A 19,724-nucleotide genomic window follows, 5' to 3' on the forward strand; every position below is an offset into this window, starting at 1 on the left:
ATGTCTACTTGATCTTTTTATCTCCATTCAGTCAGCAGTTTGGATTTAATTGTAGGCGCACTAATTGCTTTTGCTCTCACCCAGAATTGATTCTAAAATCTGCATCCAGCAAGTTTTGCATGAAATTGGGAATTAATATGCACTGGCAATTGAATCCTGGTTTCAAGCAGCGCAAATTTATGCTGTATCGGATTAATAAAGCAGCCTGCTTAAATGTGTTAGAATTGAGTTCCAGAAGTGTCAGTTCAATGACATTTGGTGTTGCTATATCTACAAGAGTATTAACCCCTGTCAATAATATGTACACAAGAATCGGATTTTGCCTTTATAAAGTTTCAATCTGACTAGGATTGCGCCAATCTCCAGTTGGTTATTGTGCATCTTAGTCAAAGTTGTTCAAAGCGTTGTTCTGGTTGGAATATTTTAACAAGAAAAAAAATCACAATCTATGTTTGAATTTGTTTCATTTTATTTTACTAAATGTGTTTTCACTCTCTTTCCTAAACAGGACTGAATGACCAAGGATTGTACAGAGTGGCAGGCGTCAGTTCAAAAGTCCAGAGACTTGTGAATTTGTTGATGGGTGAGTCTTTTAAGGTCTAATAGTCCATTTTTTTCTTTTAAAATTCATGATGTTATATATAAGATGTCAGTAGTCCATATTCTCTTTAGACACATATGACTTTTTTGGTGACTGGGGAAATCTAGCTAAGTTATTTCTATACGTGCACATGTTGATGAATGGAGATAACTGTTAGAATGTTTAATTTTTGGGGAGGAAACAGAGTTTTGGTTGCTTCTGTTGAGGTGAGGATGTTTGTTTGGGAGAGTCCGCTCTACACAGCCAGGGTCTGTTTATTGTTAACCCAATTGTCTGTCACCTCTTTTATATCTATTTATCACTCACTTCCTGTGTGTGTGTGTGTGTGTGTGTCGGTCTCTCACACTCTCTCTGAGTATCTGCCCCCATTCTCTGGAGATGCATCCCTTTGACTTACCCTTTCCCTCACCTTTTTTTAAAAGTCTTCCTCAAGATCTTTCTCTTTGACTACACTTTCATCCATCTTCGCCTCCCTCCCCAGCTTGGGTGCAAAACTTGCGCATTGGGACGTCCTCACAACGTGAAAGGCTCTATATCAATGTAAATTTGTATTGTAGTGTGCGTGGCTTTTACTCTCTTTTCTACATTTTCAAAACAAATAAGCACTTTCGCCTTATGATTTCGATGACCATTTGGGGACCTCAAACCAATAGGTTCTCTCAAAACTTGAGGTTTAAAAATTATAATCCAAATACCACTGGCATCAGTTCTGACCAGCCTGTACAGAGCCACTCTGAAAAGTACAGACTGATTTTTTTTTTACCCTCCCCACTTCAGTGCATTGACTGTGAGCTCTGTAAATATAATAGTTGTTTGACATGCATTTCAACAATAATTTTTTCGAGGGTAAAGGTGTGGACTCTTGGTGTTTTCAAAGCAGACGCTCTTTGCAGGGATCTTGTTTTCTGTGACTATGAGGAGCAGGTCATGTGTGACCTCTGCTGGTACCCTTCTTTACCCTTCCTTCAGGGGTTCTGTCAGCCCCATCTGTGCTGGTGATGCATCACTTGCCCCCAGGACAGACTGCAGCTAACAACATGAATCTGCTTTGATGCTGCTAAAGAATCAGCGGCAGTGTTACATAACATTTGCCATCAGATCAAGGGACCTGTTAGGAAGCTGGTAACAGACATTCTGAATTGTTGATAATTTTTTCTGAATTTCATATTAACAAGTTTACAATATGTGGCAGCTTCGCACTCTGTCCTCCTGACACGAAAGCCGACTTATACAAATGTAATTTGTTGTTGTTGTTATTTTTGATATACGGATTTGCGGTGGAGTCGATGAATAGCTAGAAATGGGGCATCCTTCGTCTTATTCACTGAGATGGGCTGTCTGCTGTAAAGGAATTGTAGACTTAGTGGGATTGGACAGGTGGGCAAAAAGGATAATAGTAAAGTAGTTGTGAAAATGGACTTGGTAGGGAATGTTTGGTCGTTTTTAAAATGCATTTGAGAAAATGTCACAATAATTCATTGTTTTGGCTGGCAACTCAGTCTTAAAACTATGATTTGGACATTGTTGAAGCCGGTTAAGTCTGGCCTGAGTTTTCTAAAAGTCAACTTGATTAATGCAGAAACATCTTTTGGCCTTTTCTACCCCAAGTGATGTGATTTTCGATGGAGAATCTTTCCTTTGCAAGATGTCAGAATCAAATTCCTGCTTAATGAGCTGCACTCTACCTTCATATAACATTTAAAATCTGACAATCCCTTCCTCCCATGAAGGGCTTCTGCATTCAAAACTGTCGTCTGATGGTAATTTTTCTGTCTCAATAATCAGACAAGTTTGACCCTGAGATTCCCACACTGCCTTGTATAATTGTTTTGTAAACTACACGCTTTCTAGATCCAAAGACTTGTGATGATCTGGATCTCAGCAGCTCACCAGAATGGGAAGTGAAAACCATCACCAGTGCACTGAAGCAGTATCTACGGTGAGGAGCTTTGTGTGTTTCTACTGCACTCTCTTGGCTTCAGGCATAATGGTGTCAGCCTGCCTCAGTGGGTGGGTAGCAGTCCTCCCCTCTTGAGTCAAAAGGTTGACTTTGAACTGGCATAGTTCAGGCTAATGTTGCATTGCTGGGTATGCCATCCTTTTTGGATGAGATGTTGATCTGAAATCCCCTCTGTCTGTTCAGGTGGACCTTAAAACCCTAGCACTGTAAGAGGTAAAGGAAGTTTCTCCCAGTGTCCTGGCCAACATTTCCCCCAAATGAAATTGGTTGTTCACTACAAAACGGATTGTGGGATGTTGCTGAGTGAAAATTGGCAGTCACGTACAGTTATAAAAATACACAGTCACTGCACGTTACAGTAATCTCAAAATGTAACTTTTTGACCATGCTTTTGGTCACCTTTCCCTCATTATAGATTTGACTGACAGGTCCTCTCCAAGGGGACAATCATATTGGTGTTTGGACACTGACAGATGGGGATTAAGTTCTTGTTGGACCAAAAGCCGGTAACAGAAATGTCTTGAGTGCTTTGCCATCATCCTTCAGGAAGCACGTTCTCCCCCACAGAACAGTCACTCTGCCATTGTTGGGATTGTAAAGCTTCTAGAGTAGTTGCTGAGTACTTTGCGATCTAGCTGGGGAAGCGATCTAATTCACTATAGAAAAGGTAAAATACTGCAGATCCTGGAAATCTGAAATAGGAACAGATGTTATTGGGAACACTCAGCAGGTTGGGCAGCATCTATGGAGAGAAGAAAGAGAATTAATATTTCAGGACCCTTCATCAGAACAGGCGAACTCTGATTATGCTCTTCCCTAACCTGGGAACACTGAGGCCAATAGTAATGTCCCAACTGCAGGCCTGTTTGCAACCTCCGACCTTCCGGCCCCAGCCTCGATGGCTTTGTTGCTGCACCAGATGTACGTAGCCGTCAAGACTATCCTGGCCCCTGCACGTTTATAACAAACATCCTCAGCACTTTACCAGGAATAAGTAGATGTGTGGCCAGCCAGTTGGACAAATTGGAAACGGTGGGATTTTTGGTGTTTGATTTTCCTTTTTCATGTGTTACAGGAGTCTTCCAGAACCTCTCATGACTCACAAGCTATTCGGGGAGTTCATCTTGCCAGCCAGTAGGTACCTAAATGCTGGTGACCATCTCTCTTCAAATGCAATCTGAAAACTCTCTTAAAAGCTCTCCTTGCTTCCAACTCTCCCCCACCCCCTCTTTTCCTGGTGCCATAGAATTAAGGGACTGGGATTTGCCTCAAAACATTCTCACATTCCAAATTTGCAGCCTTGGCAACACCGTTTATAGGAAGGTGTCTAAGTGGAAGTGAAGCACAGTCTTCTGTAAAGTCCGTTTGGAGAGTATATACACTGGTTGAGGTGTGAAGATGGGGGTGGGTAGAGTGGTCGAGAAAAGGAAGCTTGTATAGGGATGGGGGAGAAGGGGTAAACGTCTATTTAAAATGTTCAGATGCTCTACCACGGTCACTGTTGTTTTCTGAAAAGGCTGGTTTAAGTTGCTGTAAGCCTGGCAGCAGCGTGTTCCCCACCTGGACTATTACTAATGATTACATCCAGAATAGCTCTTGCGAACCACATTGGCTAGTTGACAAGTTCTGCAAAGAAGTGATCGTTTGCCAGCTCTAGAAACTCGCTTTGTGGAATTACAGCTGTCAAAACGTGCTTTGTGATCTTACATAGAACGTAACAGCACGGAAACATGCCAGTTGGTGCAACTGGTCCAGGTCTGTGTTTATGTCTGACGAAAGCCTCCACCCCTACCCCCTCCTCCACCCCTCTGTCCCCTTCTCCCCTTTGTATATCCTGCTTGGGGATAATAATTCCTTAAAAACAAATAATAATAATAAATTGGTCACTCAATCAATGACTGTTTGTGGGACACTGCTGCACACAATTGGCTGCTACGTTTCGCTCACAAAATATACAGTTAATTCACTTTACAGTACATTCTGTGAAGCGCTTTGAGACGTCTAGAAGACGTGAAAAGGCGCTATATCAAATGAAAGGATTATTATTATTGTATGCATTAAGTTTTCTTTTAAATACTCTGATGTTTTTTGCTTCAACCACAGTTTCCGGCCAGTATGTTCCACATTCTCACAGTCTCTGTTTTTCAGTCAGCATCTGGACAATTGAAATTCTTTATGATTTAATCCTCCAACCTTAGAACATAAGAACATAAGAAATAGGAGCAGGAGTAGGCCATTCAGGCCCTCGAGCCTGCCCCACCATTTAATAAGATCATGGCTGATCTTCTAACCTAATTCCATTTACCCGCCCTCTCCCCATATTCCTTAAACCCGTTAGTTTTTAAAAATCTATTGATCTCTGTCTTGAATATTCAATGACTGAGCATCCGCAGCTTTCTGGGGTAGAGAATTCCATAAATTCACTACCCTCTGAGTGAAGAAATGTTTTCTCAACTCAGTTCTAAAAGGCTGACCTTTAATCCTGAGACTATGACCCCTAGATTCTCCAACCAGGGGAAACAGTGTCACAATATCTACACTCTTAAGACCCTTAAGAATCTTATAGGTTTCTATAAGATCACCTTGAATTCTTCTATATTCTAGAGAATATAGGCCTATTCTACTCAACCTCTCTCTGTAGGTCAACCCCCTCATCCCAGGAATCAACCTAGTGAACCTACGTTGCACCCCCTCTAAGGTGAATATATTCTTTCTTAGATAAGGAGACCAAAACTGCACACACTATTCTAAGTGCAGTCTCACCAAAGCCCTATACAATTGCAGCAAGGCTTCCCTACTCTTGTACTCTTAACTCCTTTGCAATAAACACTAACATGCTATTAGCCTTTCTAATTGCTTGCTGTACCTGCACACTAACTTTCGGTGATTAGTGTACAAGGACACCTAAATCTCTCAGAATACTAACACTACCTAGTCTCTCCCCCTCTAGAAAATAATCTGCTTTCCTATTTTTTCTACCTAGGTGAATAACTTCAAACCTCCCCACATTATACTCCATTTGCCACCTTCTTGCTCACTCACTTAACCTGTCTATATCCCTTTGCATCCTCCTTGTGTCCTCCTCACAGCTTACTTTCCCACCTAGCTTTGTATCGTCCATTTATTTAGATACGTTAAGCTCTATTTCCTCATCTAAGTCATTGACGTAGACTGTAAACAGTTGTGGTCCAAGTACTGATCCTTGCAGCACTCCACTAGTCACAACCTGCCAATCTGAGAAGGACCCGTTTATCCCTACCCTCTGTTTTATGCCTGTTAACCACTCTTTGATCCATGCTAATATATTACCCTTAATTCCATGAGCCCTAATCTTATGTAACAACCTTTTACGTGGCACCTTGTTGAATGCCTTCTGAAAATCCAAATACACTATAACCACTGGTTCCCCCCATCTAACCTGCTAGTTACATCTTCAAAAAATTCTAAAAGATTTGTTAAACAGGATTTCCCTTTCATAAAACAGTGTTGACTCTGCCTAATCATATTATGACTTTCTAAGTGCCCCATGACGACGTCCCTAATTATAGACTGTAGAATTTTCCCTACCACCAATGTCAGGCTAATTGGTTTATAGTTCCCCATTTTTTCCCTCCCACTCTTCTTAAATAGCGGCGTTCGTTTGTGACCTTCCAATCAACGAGAGCTGTTCGAGAATCCAGGGAATTTTGAAAGATCAAAAACAATGCATCCACTATCTCTGGAGCCACCTCTTTTAAAACCCTAGGATGCAGGCCATCAGGTCCAGGGGATTTATTTTTTCTTTGTTAAACTCTTTGTCCCCACTTGACACACTCTGTTCTTCATCTCCCAAGTCACTCTACAGCCTTGACTTTTCTTATTTGCTTTGTGGGTTTACATTTAACCATAACCCTTCCTCCCCCCCTTAATAATAATAATAATAATCCTTGCATTTGATATAGCGCTTTTCACGTCGGGAGGACGTCCCAAAGCGCTTCACAGAACACACTGTAAAGTGAATTGACTGTATATTTGTGGGCGAACGCGGCAGCCAATTGCGCACAGCAATGTCCCACAAACAGTCGTAGATTGAAAATGACCAATTTATTATTGTTTTTTTTTGTTGTTGTTTTTTTTTTTGGAGCGATTATTACTAGGCGTGTGGAGTAAGGAAACTTGCCCAAGGTTTCGCCCTGCCTGGAATTGAACTCAGGTCTCTCGCTTGCAAAGCGAGTGCTCTAACCACTGAGCTACAGGACTCCACATTCCTTATTACTTTAAAGCTCTATCTACCTCCCTGGTTATTTGTTTTGACAAACAAATCCCAGCCCGGTTTAAGTGGAGCCCATCCCGATGGAAGAGCTCCCTCTTATGACTGGCTTCCCTCTTCTGTGAAATATTCATTGCTTGTGTATAGAGATATTGCCTGCCGAACTTGCTGATCTAGAGGTTCTGTGTTTTTTTTGTAGAATCCGACAGCCCTGAGTCCAGAATCAAAAGTATCCACTCGCTGGTTTACAAACTACCAGAGAAGAACCGAGAGATGTTGGACATTCTTATTAAACATTTAGCCAAGTAAGAAATCCATGTGTAGTTGAGTTACTACTGGAATCTGACCTTTGCTTTTTGATGTGTTTTTTTTTCAAACAAACAAAACCATTCTAACTGGAATGACTGCACAGCTTGAAACTTATGAATTCTTACTCTTCGACCAAGTGAGCAAGAGACTGATCTCTTTGTTGTGACTGTCTCTGTATCTTGATGGAAACTATCTCTAATTTATTTTAGAGCTTTTCTTAATTATGACAAATATCTACTTGTTATAAGAAGATTTGATATTTCTGTTCATAATATCGCCCAGTGCTTAGCAGTCTTAATTCTGACAGAGAAGCTCTCGGCTTACCGTTTAATAATAATACTTGCATTTGATATAGCGCCTTTTCAAGTCTTCGAGACATCTCAAAGCGCTTCACAAAATATACTGTAAAGTGAATTGACTGTATGTTTTGTAGGTGAAACACGGTAACCAATTGGGTACAGCAGTTTTCTCTGTAGTTCAGTAATTTACATTGGATGGAACCTGCCTGGTGTTGGTAGTAACCCACGGGGCAATAGATTGGGCATTTTTGGCATCATCACGGACAGTCCTGTCTGCGGGCTTGTAAAAACATTATTTAAAGAAATAAAATGAATATACACTAGGTGTTTAGTGAACTAGTATACCTAGCAAACTCTTTCTTTCCCCTTGTGTTAAATGACCTTTAGATTTTGGCCCCGTTCTGCAGCATTGGGCATTGCTGAACGCAATTGGCAGTTGCGTTCAACCACAAAACACACAGTCACCGCATTTCACAGTATAATCCTATAAAGCGCTTTGGGACATCCTCCTGACATGAAAGAAGCCACACCAAATGCAATGATTATTATTTTATTATTTTTGCATTAGTCCTTTCTATATATAAAATCTGAGGCAGCCAGTCGTGACTGCATACTTCAGTTTTGATTGTGAGTTGAGCAATAAATGGCCAAAGTGAAATCTTCTGTTTGGAGTGACATTGCTGTTCCTCTTTCCAGTGTGTCCGATAACAAAAAGCAAAACCTGATGACCGTGGCAAACCTCGGGGTAGTGTTCGGCCCCACTCTGATGAGACCGCCAGAGGAAACGGTTGCTGCCATCATGGACCTCAAATTTCAGAACATTGTTGTGGAAATTCTGATCGAAAATCATCAAAAGGTGACTTCTTGTTTTGTCAGCTAGCAAAATGTCCTTTGTGATCTTACATAATTCTACAGAAACAGACCATTCGGTCCAACTAGTCCATTTTTATATTCCATATGAATGTCCACCCTTTCTGATTCCCTCTCCCATACTCCTCATCCCTTCTTCTTCGTGTATTGTATCCGGGAGGATGAGAACAAACAGGTTGAACCTCTCTTGTGTTATTATACACATACAAATAGAGCAATAGAATTCTTCATCTACAAACACATTCTTGTCATTGTTGAGGGAATTCTTTACCTGAAGCAATTTGCCGGTCAGATTATTTTTTTTGTCAGTTTTTTTTTAATCCCATTACAGAAATGGCTTGTTTCTGTTTACATTTTTGTTGCTATTTCTCCTCACTACACATCACTTAAGCAGGTCTTAAAAATGTTCTAATTTGAGTATATTTTATATATGCTGTGGAAACCCAGTTTGTGGAGTCCTGTAGCTCAGTGGTTAGAGCACTCGCCTTGCAAGCGAGACACCTGGGTTCAATTCCAGGCAGGGCGAAACCTTGGGCAAGTTTCCTTACTCCGCACGCTTAATAATAATCCCTCCAACACAAAAAACAATAATAAATTGGTCATTTTCAATCCATGACTGTTTGTGGGACAGCGAGTTTCGCCCACAAATATACAGTCAATTCACTTTACAGTCTATTCTGTGAAGCGCTTTAAGATGTCGAGAAGATGTGAAAAGTGCGATATCAAATGCAAGGATTATCATTATTATTATTATTGTGGTCACCTCAGTAATGCAGCCACCTCACAATTACCAGCACATTTTCACAGTCTCTTTCATTGTCCATGTTAAAAGATAGGCTGCCTGCTTCAGTAAACCGGGCACCTCCCTATTCAGGGCAACAGTCATTGATTGCGGTCGCTACAGCGTCTTTCTCCGATACAAACGCGCATCCGCGGCTCCGGGAGTGTTGGGATCGCGGAAGCTGCACGAGCGGAAACTCGACTTTGCCCGGCGCCCGCGGCCTAACCTGATCTCCGGCGGCCGATTCTTGGTTAGTGCTGTAAACATGCCACCACGGAAGGAGTTGTCTTGATGTGAGAGAGTGAACTTAATCAAACACAGTGAGGACCAACAGTCATAGACAGTTAGCTGTGATCTATGGCATTGACCAACACAAGCTGAATGCCTTCTCAAAAGGAAGGCTGAATACCTGACAGCTTTTGTTTTAAATGTGACGATGCCTTTATTTTAATGATGAGATTGCAAAGTATGGTTGTTGAATGTTCATCCCCCTTGCCCATCACCAATGCCCTTAACATTACATCAGTTGACCTGAATCACCCGATCCGTTTCAGTAATCAGGTCACCTCACTAAGTAGGTCACTTTTGCCCACTGAATTGAGTGGCTGGATTAGTGAGGTTCTTGTGTGTGTGTGTGTGTGTGTGTGTGTGTGTGTGCGTATATATATATTTTTTTTTCTAGAAGTTTCACTGAATCAAACTTTCACTTCTAGTCATCAATGTCTTCTCTCACCTAGAACTTGAATCATCTCATTGATGACCCAACAGATACCTGAGCATTTGCAACCCTTTCAGATGGCAGTAAAATGTCTCCAGGCACTTTGTTCTGTTGAGTAATGCGGTCAGGGTGACTGAATAGAAAACCAATACTGTTCAATAGCTGAACCTTAAAAGGATGAGAATTTTCTTTTTGTACAAAGCACTTCTACTGAAGAGCAAACCTTGGGGAGGGGTGGGGAATATCTCTTTACTTTTAGAGAGAACACTCGACAACATAGACCACTCCAATGACACTGATTTGGGGATAACCCATGTGTGGCCCCTACCATCCAAGCCCTGCACGCACATTAGTCCAACCCATGGCCTAGAGAAGGAATGGGTCTATCCTACACTATTTAAATGCAACTTGTTGTCTAGGGTACCGCCTAATAGTGAGAAAACCTCACTATAGATGAGGCATTATTTTATTGGGGTGTCTTTATTTAACAAACATATTCCCCTCTAGTTGTATTTCCCCTTTAAAATTTGAATGCCAATTTTGTCTCACAGAATAATACAACTCAACATACAATGTGCTCTGTATAACACACACCTCAACTATCATATATATGTACTATTTACAAAGCACATTGAAAAAGGAGGTGCTGGTGGGCAAAGTGCAGATTACTATTTATTACTAGACGCAGTTGTGGGTTTGCGTACAACTGTAATAAATAGTATTCTATATTTTTGTGTGGCGCCTTTCACGTCTCAAAGCACTTCACAGGATTTACTGTGTAGTGACTCTATTTTGTTGGCAAATGTAGCTGCCAATGTGCACAGCAATGTCCAACAAGCAGCAATGAAGTGAATGAACAGTTGAGGAATTGTTTTAGCAACAGCCCTTTGACTGCTTTTGGTCATATATTTTTGCTACATAAATGTAAATTGTATTGCACTCGGTGAATAGTCACCACTGTGTCACTCTGTTTGGTTAGTTTGAATACTCTGAAGCATGGTGCTGGGATTCTGTGTGTCAGACATCCAGTTGACCACTGTCCCCGCCTCCCAACAAAGCAGCATGCAAGCACAGTGGGGCTCAGTGGCATCAGCGGTAACCCCAGAAATGAACACGAGTGACTGTGCTGCAATGTGCTCCATATAACACAGACGTCAACTATCATATCATAACTGTAGTCAGAAATAGGTCCAACCTGAAAATGCACTTGACATTATGTCCAGTAGATGTCTCCCTTAAGGTAATCTTAGCACAAGTCCATGCTTAACTGCTGCAGAAGGTTCAGTCTTTTTGCAAATAATGAACAGCTTTGCAATACATGAGGCTTAACGGAATGGTAGGCTGCAGACATAATCACAGATGCTTTCCAATAAAGGCACTAGAATTAAGGATTCCTATAACTTAAATACAAACTGCTTGGTGATTTGGGTAAATCAGTGTTCCAGGAAAACTGATCCGTTATTCCAGGAAATGAGGAAATTAAATGTGCATTAAATAAAACCTGCAGTGCATCCCATTTACAAAGCACATTGAAACAGGAGGTGCTGGTGGGCAGCATTTTTCACAGCCATATGTGGAAGGCAATCTCTCTCAGTTCATATTATTGAAACCAGATGATCTGTTAAACAGATTCAGATACCCAGACTAGGCACACACTGTACTGTCATTCAGTGAAAGATTCAGCACAGAATGGGTGACAGCCTTATAATTCATCCCATTAAAGGTTTTGAATGTGCATTTTTACATCTTGTTTTCTCCCAAGATTTAAGATTTTACTGTAAAAGCATTGTTTTTATTGGAGGAAGTCTGATGAAACTTTTCTTTTAAAACAGCTGACCATTTGAATGTTTGTCAGGTAACGTTACTCAATTACTGTGTTTGAAACCACCACTTTAAGTGACTATGGTATCAAAATGCTTTTAACTTCTGGTGGTTTGAGTGAGTGCACTGAGCGTGCAGGGCCATGCAGAATTCTCCTTCAAAAACCTTATTAAGTGGGGAGGTTCAATAAATGATTAACTAGGTGACTCAAGGACATAGGTATAAGATAGTCACAAGAAGAGCGAAAGGAGAGCTAACGAGAAACATTTTCACTTGAGAGTTATTGGGATGTGCCAAGTAAGGTGGGGTAGAGGCAGAAACCATTGTGGGTTTCAAGAGGGAAGTAGACGAGTATATGTAACAACAACATGTATTTATGTAGTGCCCCTCGTGCAGGGCAGTATCCCAGAGTGCTTAATATAGTGCCATTCACGTGGAATAGCATCCCAGGGAGCTTAAAGATAAGAGTCTTAAAGGGGTATGGGGATAGGGCAAATAGGGATTGAATGGACATCTTGCTCTGAGAGCTGGTGCAGGCTGAATGGCCTCCTGTGCTGTAAATTTCTATAATTATTTCATTGCATGGTCTGACCAGTTTGAAGAATTATTTCAATAGTTGCGCCTGTCAAAGCGGTAATACCACTCTAGCTGTGTAACTTGGTGTTCAATCCTACTGAGGCCGAGACAGTCCTGTCTGTTGCAAGGAGACTGGGAGGGAATACCAGGAAAATTGGTCCGGTTCCTCGCTTCACATTCTGACCTTGTAGATGTTGGAATGCGACTTGTATTTCCACAGCTTCAGGGCCACGTGTACAGTTTTTAAAATCCGATCCAGATAAAAATGTGAAAAATATGATTTTGTTGGCATCCGGGACAAACGTTTAGGATGGCTCAATGTTGATTCGTTAATGAGGCATATTTATTCTCTTGATTTTATTTCCAGATATTCAGCACTGCTCCAGATGGCAGTGTCTGCCAGCCAGAGTCCTCATTGCCCCTCTCGACTAAGCCACCTAAACAAGCATCACAAGCCGACCTCGATTCAAGACCCATTGCCGTCTACAACTTTTACATGGACCTTGATAAAGGTAAGCGTCTATTTCACTTTTTGCACTAACTAAAGTAAAAAGTGCCCGAAATGTTTTAAATATTTCAATCTGGTATCTTACTGATCTATCCTTATAACTGCCGGGCAGAGGGGGCGCGAGGGGAAGACAATATAACTGGATATCTATTTTATTCTCTTTCCCTTCGGTTAGTTACATATGAGCAAGAGTAGGTCATTCAGTTTATGTAGCCTGTTCCACCAGTTTCTTAGATCGTGGCAGATCTTGTAATCCCATTTCTCTGCATTTTCCTTAACTACAGAATACATAGCCACTACACTTTTTAGTAAATCCCACTCTGTTTGGATGTTTAAAAAAGGGATGTTTAAACATTCTTCCTCTCCAGCCTTCTGGGGCAGTGCATTTCACGTTCTCAAAGTATGAGAAAGGTATTCTGATCTTCCCGTGCCTTGCACCCTTCTTGCTCAAGTTCTGGCTGGAGATCAGCTCTCCATCCTCTGCCAACAACATGATATAACGAGTCGGCTGTTGGGAATTGCAGAAGGAACAGTGAGACTAGCCTATTGACTTTTGATTCCCTTTTTGCCTGGTCTGAGTGAACCCGCTTGTCTAATGCCTAATTTGCTGTTGAGGTGCTTTGCCTTGATAGCTATGAGCAACTGGGTTAAGACGGTCTTAGGTCACATCGGTCCCAACCAGTGAAAGAACAGTCTTTTTTTTATCGTATCCATCTGGCTTGTTTTTAAAAGGATTTGAAAGATTGCATAAATACTTGAGGAAAAATAATTAAGGGCTGAAGAGAAAAAGCGACTAGGGAGGAGAAATAGGATTGCAAAAGCAGGTTCTAGTGAGGGAAAGTTAGGACTCTTTTCTGTCCTGTAAATATTCTATAGATTTGAACCCATGACTCTTACTTGATGACAAAACACATTCCCCTCCTGTTCACCACTGCTTGTGATAAAACACAGTGTCTAACAAAAACCTTCACAGTGCCTTGGAGCAACCCTTCATTTTAGTGCAGTTCTCCAACATTAACCTAGTTTAACTACTCTGCAGTTGTGATTTTAAAAAGCTTCCACTTTTCCCTTTTTCTTAATGCAAAGTTTTGTTACATTGAGCGAACGCTAGTGTATTCAAAAATGCCATGCTCTGCGCTTTGAGGCTTAAATTTGGCTGCAATTCATTTACAGCTTGTGGTTTTGAAGCAGCTGGAACAGATGTCGAAACAAACTCATGCTAACCATTTTCTTCATGTGGTTACCTATATAGCAGGTCACTGTAACTTGACATTGGGTCGAAGTGACTTGACATGCCTTTGTGGGAGGGTGGAAAAAAAAGTAGTGATTTAGGTTGCATTTTATACAAGCTAAGTGCAGTGAATTGCAAGCCTGCTGTATTTTCATCTGAAACGATCTGTGAAGGGTTTATGGTGTAATCTTCCTATGAAATATCACTAGCCCTTGTTAATGGGTCCAGGTGTTATTAAAGATAGGGTATCAGCCTGCCCCATATTGGGTATTTCTGAGCAGCCAATTCCTACAGTATTTTTATACTGGTAATGTTTCTACTTGTGATTCATTGAGCTGAGGGAAGCTTGTGCTGGGCAATGGAACATTTCCCTTCACCATTCCTTCCTCCCACCCCCCCTATATACATAATTGGATATCCCATTGTTAGCGTGCTGGCACACACATGTTCCAGGTCAAATACAGCACACATTTGTTGTACATAGCCCCTTTACTCCCAACAGTGTTTCATAGCTACAGCCGTAAAAGAGCAACTCTGCACCAATGTGATCCTACAGCAGCGCTCTGGGTGCTCAATCCCGTTAGAGATGGGCACATTTGGGGATAGGAGTATTAGGGGTAATTGAGGGTATTAAGGGTAATGGAGAGAAGGTGAGGGAAAAATGGGATTAGTACTTCAACCGTGATCTAAGAAACTGGTGGAGCAGCCTCGACTGGCTGAATGGCCTCCTGGATTTCTGATTTCAAACTGCACAGATTTTAATGTTGAGAGGCGAACTTGATCTTTCAGCACTTTTATGCTCAATGATCAATTTACCGGCAATGTGTTGTACCACTGCTGGGAGTAACTGCACAGGGTGATGAGGTGCCAACCTTTTTTGAGCTGAACTGAGGTGGAGTGATTCCCGGCAGAGCGAAACCTTAAGCAAGTTTCCTTACACCTGTGAAGCACTTTGAGACGCTTCGAAGACGTGATAAGGCACTATATCAAATGCAAGGATTATTATTATATTATATATTCTGTGAAGCGCTTTGAGACATCTGAACGACGTATTAAGGCGCTGTATGAAATGTAATGATTTTTATTAGAATTAGAAATTTGGTGACACCATTGAAAGTGAAGGAAATCCAAGGCCACCTCTTCAACATTAGAAGTTGGCTATTGGCCTGGACTACAGACCAGACTGTCACTCAGTACAGTGAATGCAGACTTTGAAGAAACTGAAGAAAAAAAAATTATAATATAATTACCCATGCCTAACGTTGTCTAGCTGTCTCAAAGCCCTTCACAGATTTCACGCTAAAGTGTATTGACTGCATATCTGCAGGCAAACAAGGCAGCCAATTTTCGCAAAGTAATATCTCACAAAACAGCCATGAAGTGAATGACCAATTTTTATTAGGCGATTGTTGGCCCTGGACACTGGGAGAAACTCCCTTCTCTTTTTGAATAGTACCATGGGATCTTTAATGTCCATCTGTACAGGCAGACAAGGCCTCAGTTTAACATCTCATCTGATTGATGGCACCTCCGACAATGCAGTGCTTCGTGAGCTGTGAATTGGAGCAATCAAGCCTGCGGCCTCCAGAACTGTGTAGCTTAGTCCGGAGTCTTTTCCCCACTAAGTTAGTGAGGGAGCCTGACATTTATTTTGTAGGAAACTGTTTTAGTTTGTCCAGATATTATTTTTTTTTTTTGGCTAGGTATCTATGGCAAAATAATGATCTAGCTATACGCTTTCCAGCTCCATAAATCTCTCCCACTTAATGAATATCTGGCATCAATAATGAGACATGTGATTAATGAATGTTAAAATGCTAAAAACTCAGCAAAAGTACCTGCGGTATCAGAGGCTAGAGTTTCTTTAATATTCTATCCTAGGGTCAATTGATAAAATGAGTATTAATCATCTGTTCGAATCGGTGCAAAGAAAACTGGAGGGCATGAATCAGAGCTGGGAGAGCAGTGAGAGCCAGTGCTTGAGTTGTTTTAACTTTTCGATCATGGTTGAAAGTGAATTCTCTTTTATTGAAAGCTGAAGCCATGCAGGGCAATATATCAGCCATAAGGGGCGCCTGGGGGTAGAAATAGAGATAGCAGCAGCAACAACTTGCATTTATAAAACACCCTTCACACTGCATGGCATCTTGGAGCGCAGTGGTGCAGGTAAGGGTGTGCGAGAGCTTGGTTTAGGTAATGTTGGATTAGATATGGTCATATGGTCAAAGCTCCCTCTTCTCTTCCCCAGTCCCCGTAACTGTGAGCGGCGTAAATATTCGGTGTTGGCAGGTTATTAACGCGTTCATTTTGCAGCAGGGACCACCTGATGGTGATCAGGAGTAGAAACCTCATCTCATTGCCTAGGACATGAAGGTCAATGCCCCATTTTAAGGCTAACTCAGCAGAAATCTTAGAACAGTTCGGGAGCCTAGATTTTTGATCAAGGCCAGTGTACAAAGAACAACCCATCAATGTCAAAGTGTTGTTCCACCACTTGGTATGAGCCAGTGTGTATTGGGTGGGGCGGGGAGAAGTGGGGGGATCTTCATGACCCTATGTCAGTAGAAAGAGATTCATTGAAACTAGTGCCTTTTTATGAGAGTGTATATTGAGAGTGCTTGTCACCTGGATTACTTCCGAAGTGCACACATTAGTCCATATCAACTCTGCTTCATATCTGCTCAGTTCTAATTCTGTGCATTACACGGGAATCTGCTGCATGCTTCTCTAAACCTTTAAACATTTTGTCACACACTTTATTCACTTTCACATATATCTAAAGAAATGAACGCTGTGATCTTGTCTCTGTGGTTTAGTGCAACACCTTTACCAACTGGATAGACCTGTTTTTATTTGAAAGTACAAATCGCAGAGACAATTTCCAACAGCAAGCTACTAACACCCAAGATAACGCTGACAGTTTGACCTCTAAAGGCAGTTTTACCCATATCCTGGCCAATGATTCCCCAGATAAAATTGTTCATTCAAATCAATGGGGGTTTGTGCCACGTGGGGTGTGCACATTAGCTGCCAAATTCACACAAAATACCCAGTCGCTAGCCTTTACAGTAACTTTTGTGGAGTGCTTTGTCTTGTCCTGCCTGACATGCAAGATGCTTCATCAAATGCAAAGATTGCTATTTTATTTAAGCGCTCTGAGACGCTACCCTGCAGGGAGGGTGCTGTATAAGTGCAAGAAGCTGTTGTTGTATTTATTATTATTATTACCTCTCAATGGAATTATTTGCTACCTTGCTGCTCAATACTTGCAGAATCTATTCTGCGTAACCACTGCAGCTGAATTAACTCATTGCGGCGGTGTTACACCTGTTCAGCTCAGGTCACGTGCAAAAGAATGATAGTACTTGTACAAAGCTGCTCCCGCTGGCCTTTTACTTCTTTAGGAATATCCATTGTATTCTGGACCTGTTATTTCCTGTTAAACTTACAGTAATTGTATAGTAAAGGTCTGATCCATACTGGCATTTGCCATCTTAGAACTGAAAGCTCAAAAACTGACCGAAAGCCAAATATATTCTCCTTCCAGTTACATTAAAACCTTTGTGTTTATAATCGATGCCAGTAACCGAAGACTGTAATTCAATCTTGAAATGCTGATCACATTATAGACAGCTGGAGCCGTCGCTCTTGCAATTCATCATACAGTTTGGGATCTTTGGTTACGTCACTGTCCATTCGTACCTCCTGGGTATTCCCTATTCTCTGTTTAGCTGGTGATGCAGCAGTAAGTTGGATATGTTACACACTTTACAGATTTCCGCATGTGTTGGCCGCCTGACTTCAGCTCTTATAGCAGAGGTATGCTTTCAAACTAGTCTCAGGTCACTTTAGATCTTTTCACTGCAGAGAAACAAGATAAGTTGAGCCCCAAGTACAATAAACCTCACATATGTCGTATCAGTTGGGACCATACATTTAATTTGGCTTCTGCAGAATATGACTTATGTGAAACTTGCATAAGTCGTATCTGATTTATGTAAAGTTACGTACAAGTCAGATTTTATAAGATCAATACAAAACAAATATAGTATTTGAACTGGCTGCTGACATTTAAGGCAAGGTTTCTGTACCGTGTTTAACTTGTGCATTTTAAAGGTATGGCAACCCATTCTTTCCATATACAGTACTGCAAAGTGCTGTATATGGAAAGATATGCATGCGCAGAAAACATGTACTGGCAATGAACGGCAAAACCAAACAGGTTTCAAGATAGAACTGTTTTATTAGAATATAAACTCCTACAAAAATTGTTTCACATTGGCTGCTGAGGGCCTAATGCTGTTTGAGACCCACAAAAAGCTGCCCCTCTCTCTGTGCTGTCGATCACTCACTGTTTCTCTCTCATCCCCTCTCACTCATGCTCCTTCTCTCTCTCTCTCTTCCTTCTCTCAGTACACTTTCTCCCTCTCTCTCTCTCTGTTTCTTTCTCTACCCCTCCCATCTAACTGTTTCTCCTTCTTCCTCCACTCTCCCTCAATCACTCTCTCTCCCTCTCCATTACTCTCTCCCTCTTTCTCCGAATCAATCTTGATTGAGAAAAAGAGAGAGGGTTCTCCCAACCGCCGGCTCCTGTTGCTGTCCTAAGAGGACGATTCGCCAGAGACAAAGGGAGCAGGTGACCCAAAGTCTTTCTCTTTCCTCTCTCACCCCCCCATTGCCGTGCACGATGTCGTTGATGTTATGCCCCTGGGAGGGAGCGCGCGGAGAGCGTTGGGCTGAACATGTTCGTAGGAAACAAAGTTTTGACCCGTAACTAGCAAGTCCGATAGTGGTGTTACGAGTTACGCGGTTGTTAATATGACTAGTGCATTTAAATTTAAGTGGATTTAATAGGAAATTGAATGGGACTTCGGCTGATGTACCAGTTGGGCGATTATACGATCTATATAGATCAGACCTATGCGAGGTTTAACATTAAATCTGAAGCGCTTTGAGATGTCCAACTGAAAGACACTGTAATCAAATCTTTGTTATTCTTGTGCATCTTTATTTCCACTGATTGAAACTGCTTTTCTTTTCTTCTAGTTGAGAAACCTAGCCGTGTTGAGGATGATACTCCAACTGGAAGCATAGAATCTATCTCATCCCACTCCTCCATAATCACAACATCCTCCAACTCTAACAGCCCCCCAGAGCAAGCCAGGAACCGGATCCAATCCAACAATAGTGATACCGTTGACTTGGCAGCTTCTTCGTAAGTTCTGTTTTATTGACCGTTGTAAAAGTTGTTAAAGAGTGCCTATATTTTTTTGTGTGCTGAGCATGCAGACGAAGACCTGATGTTGCCGAGCTGATGTAACACAACGAGGTTGAATTCGCAGACGAGACACTTCCTTCTTTGCTGCACATAGGATAACATGAATAAATGTGCTTCTTGTGTGTGATATGTACATGCACTGTAACATTGATTTAGTTAATTGTGTTTTATATAGATATATATGGCATATGTGTGTATGCGCATGTTATAAACATGCATAGGGCAACCCTGTTCTCTTGGTCCATTGCCTCAGAGGCTGTGTCATAAGCAAATTACAAAACAAGGGCTGATTTCTGGGTCCTCAGATCGGCCCTGACATCACTTACTGTGTGCTCGCCACGGGAAACGGTGCCACTGGAAACGGCGCTGACAATTCCTGAATTGATTATCAATGGTGCTTCCCGTTCATGTCACAGGAAGTGACGTTTCCATAGCACCAGAAGTGATGTCAGCAGTGACCCAAATGTCGGCCATTTAGTACCGGTCCATAGGACACCATGACACAAGGGAACCTGCACTAAAA

At 41.6% G+C, this 19,724-nt stretch overlaps 1 protein-coding gene across 1 annotated transcript in view; it reads left to right on the forward strand.

The window, feature by feature from the left end:
• The window catches only part of arhgap10 (Rho GTPase activating protein 10), a 100,348-nt gene that overhangs the window by 60,656 nt on the left and 19,968 nt on the right, over positions 1-19,724 (forward strand). Inside the window, exons 14-20 of the mRNA XM_042338315.1 lie at positions 509-583; positions 2,453-2,540; positions 3,637-3,695; positions 7,010-7,115; positions 8,115-8,274; positions 12,552-12,696; positions 18,970-19,138. Of these exons, the coding sequence (XP_042194249.1) occupies positions 509-583; positions 2,453-2,540; positions 3,637-3,695; positions 7,010-7,115; positions 8,115-8,274; positions 12,552-12,696; positions 18,970-19,138 (802 nt within the window). The remainder of the gene's footprint in view (positions 1-508; positions 584-2,452; positions 2,541-3,636; positions 3,696-7,009; positions 7,116-8,114; positions 8,275-12,551; positions 12,697-18,969; positions 19,139-19,724) is intronic.

This window comes from Callorhinchus milii, unplaced genomic scaffold (assembly GCF_018977255.1).
Source record: "Callorhinchus milii isolate IMCB2004 unplaced genomic scaffold, IMCB_Cmil_1.0 Scaffold1, whole genome shotgun sequence".
In the NCBI taxonomy this organism is placed as follows: Eukaryota; Metazoa; Chordata; class Chondrichthyes; order Chimaeriformes; family Callorhinchidae; genus Callorhinchus; species Callorhinchus milii.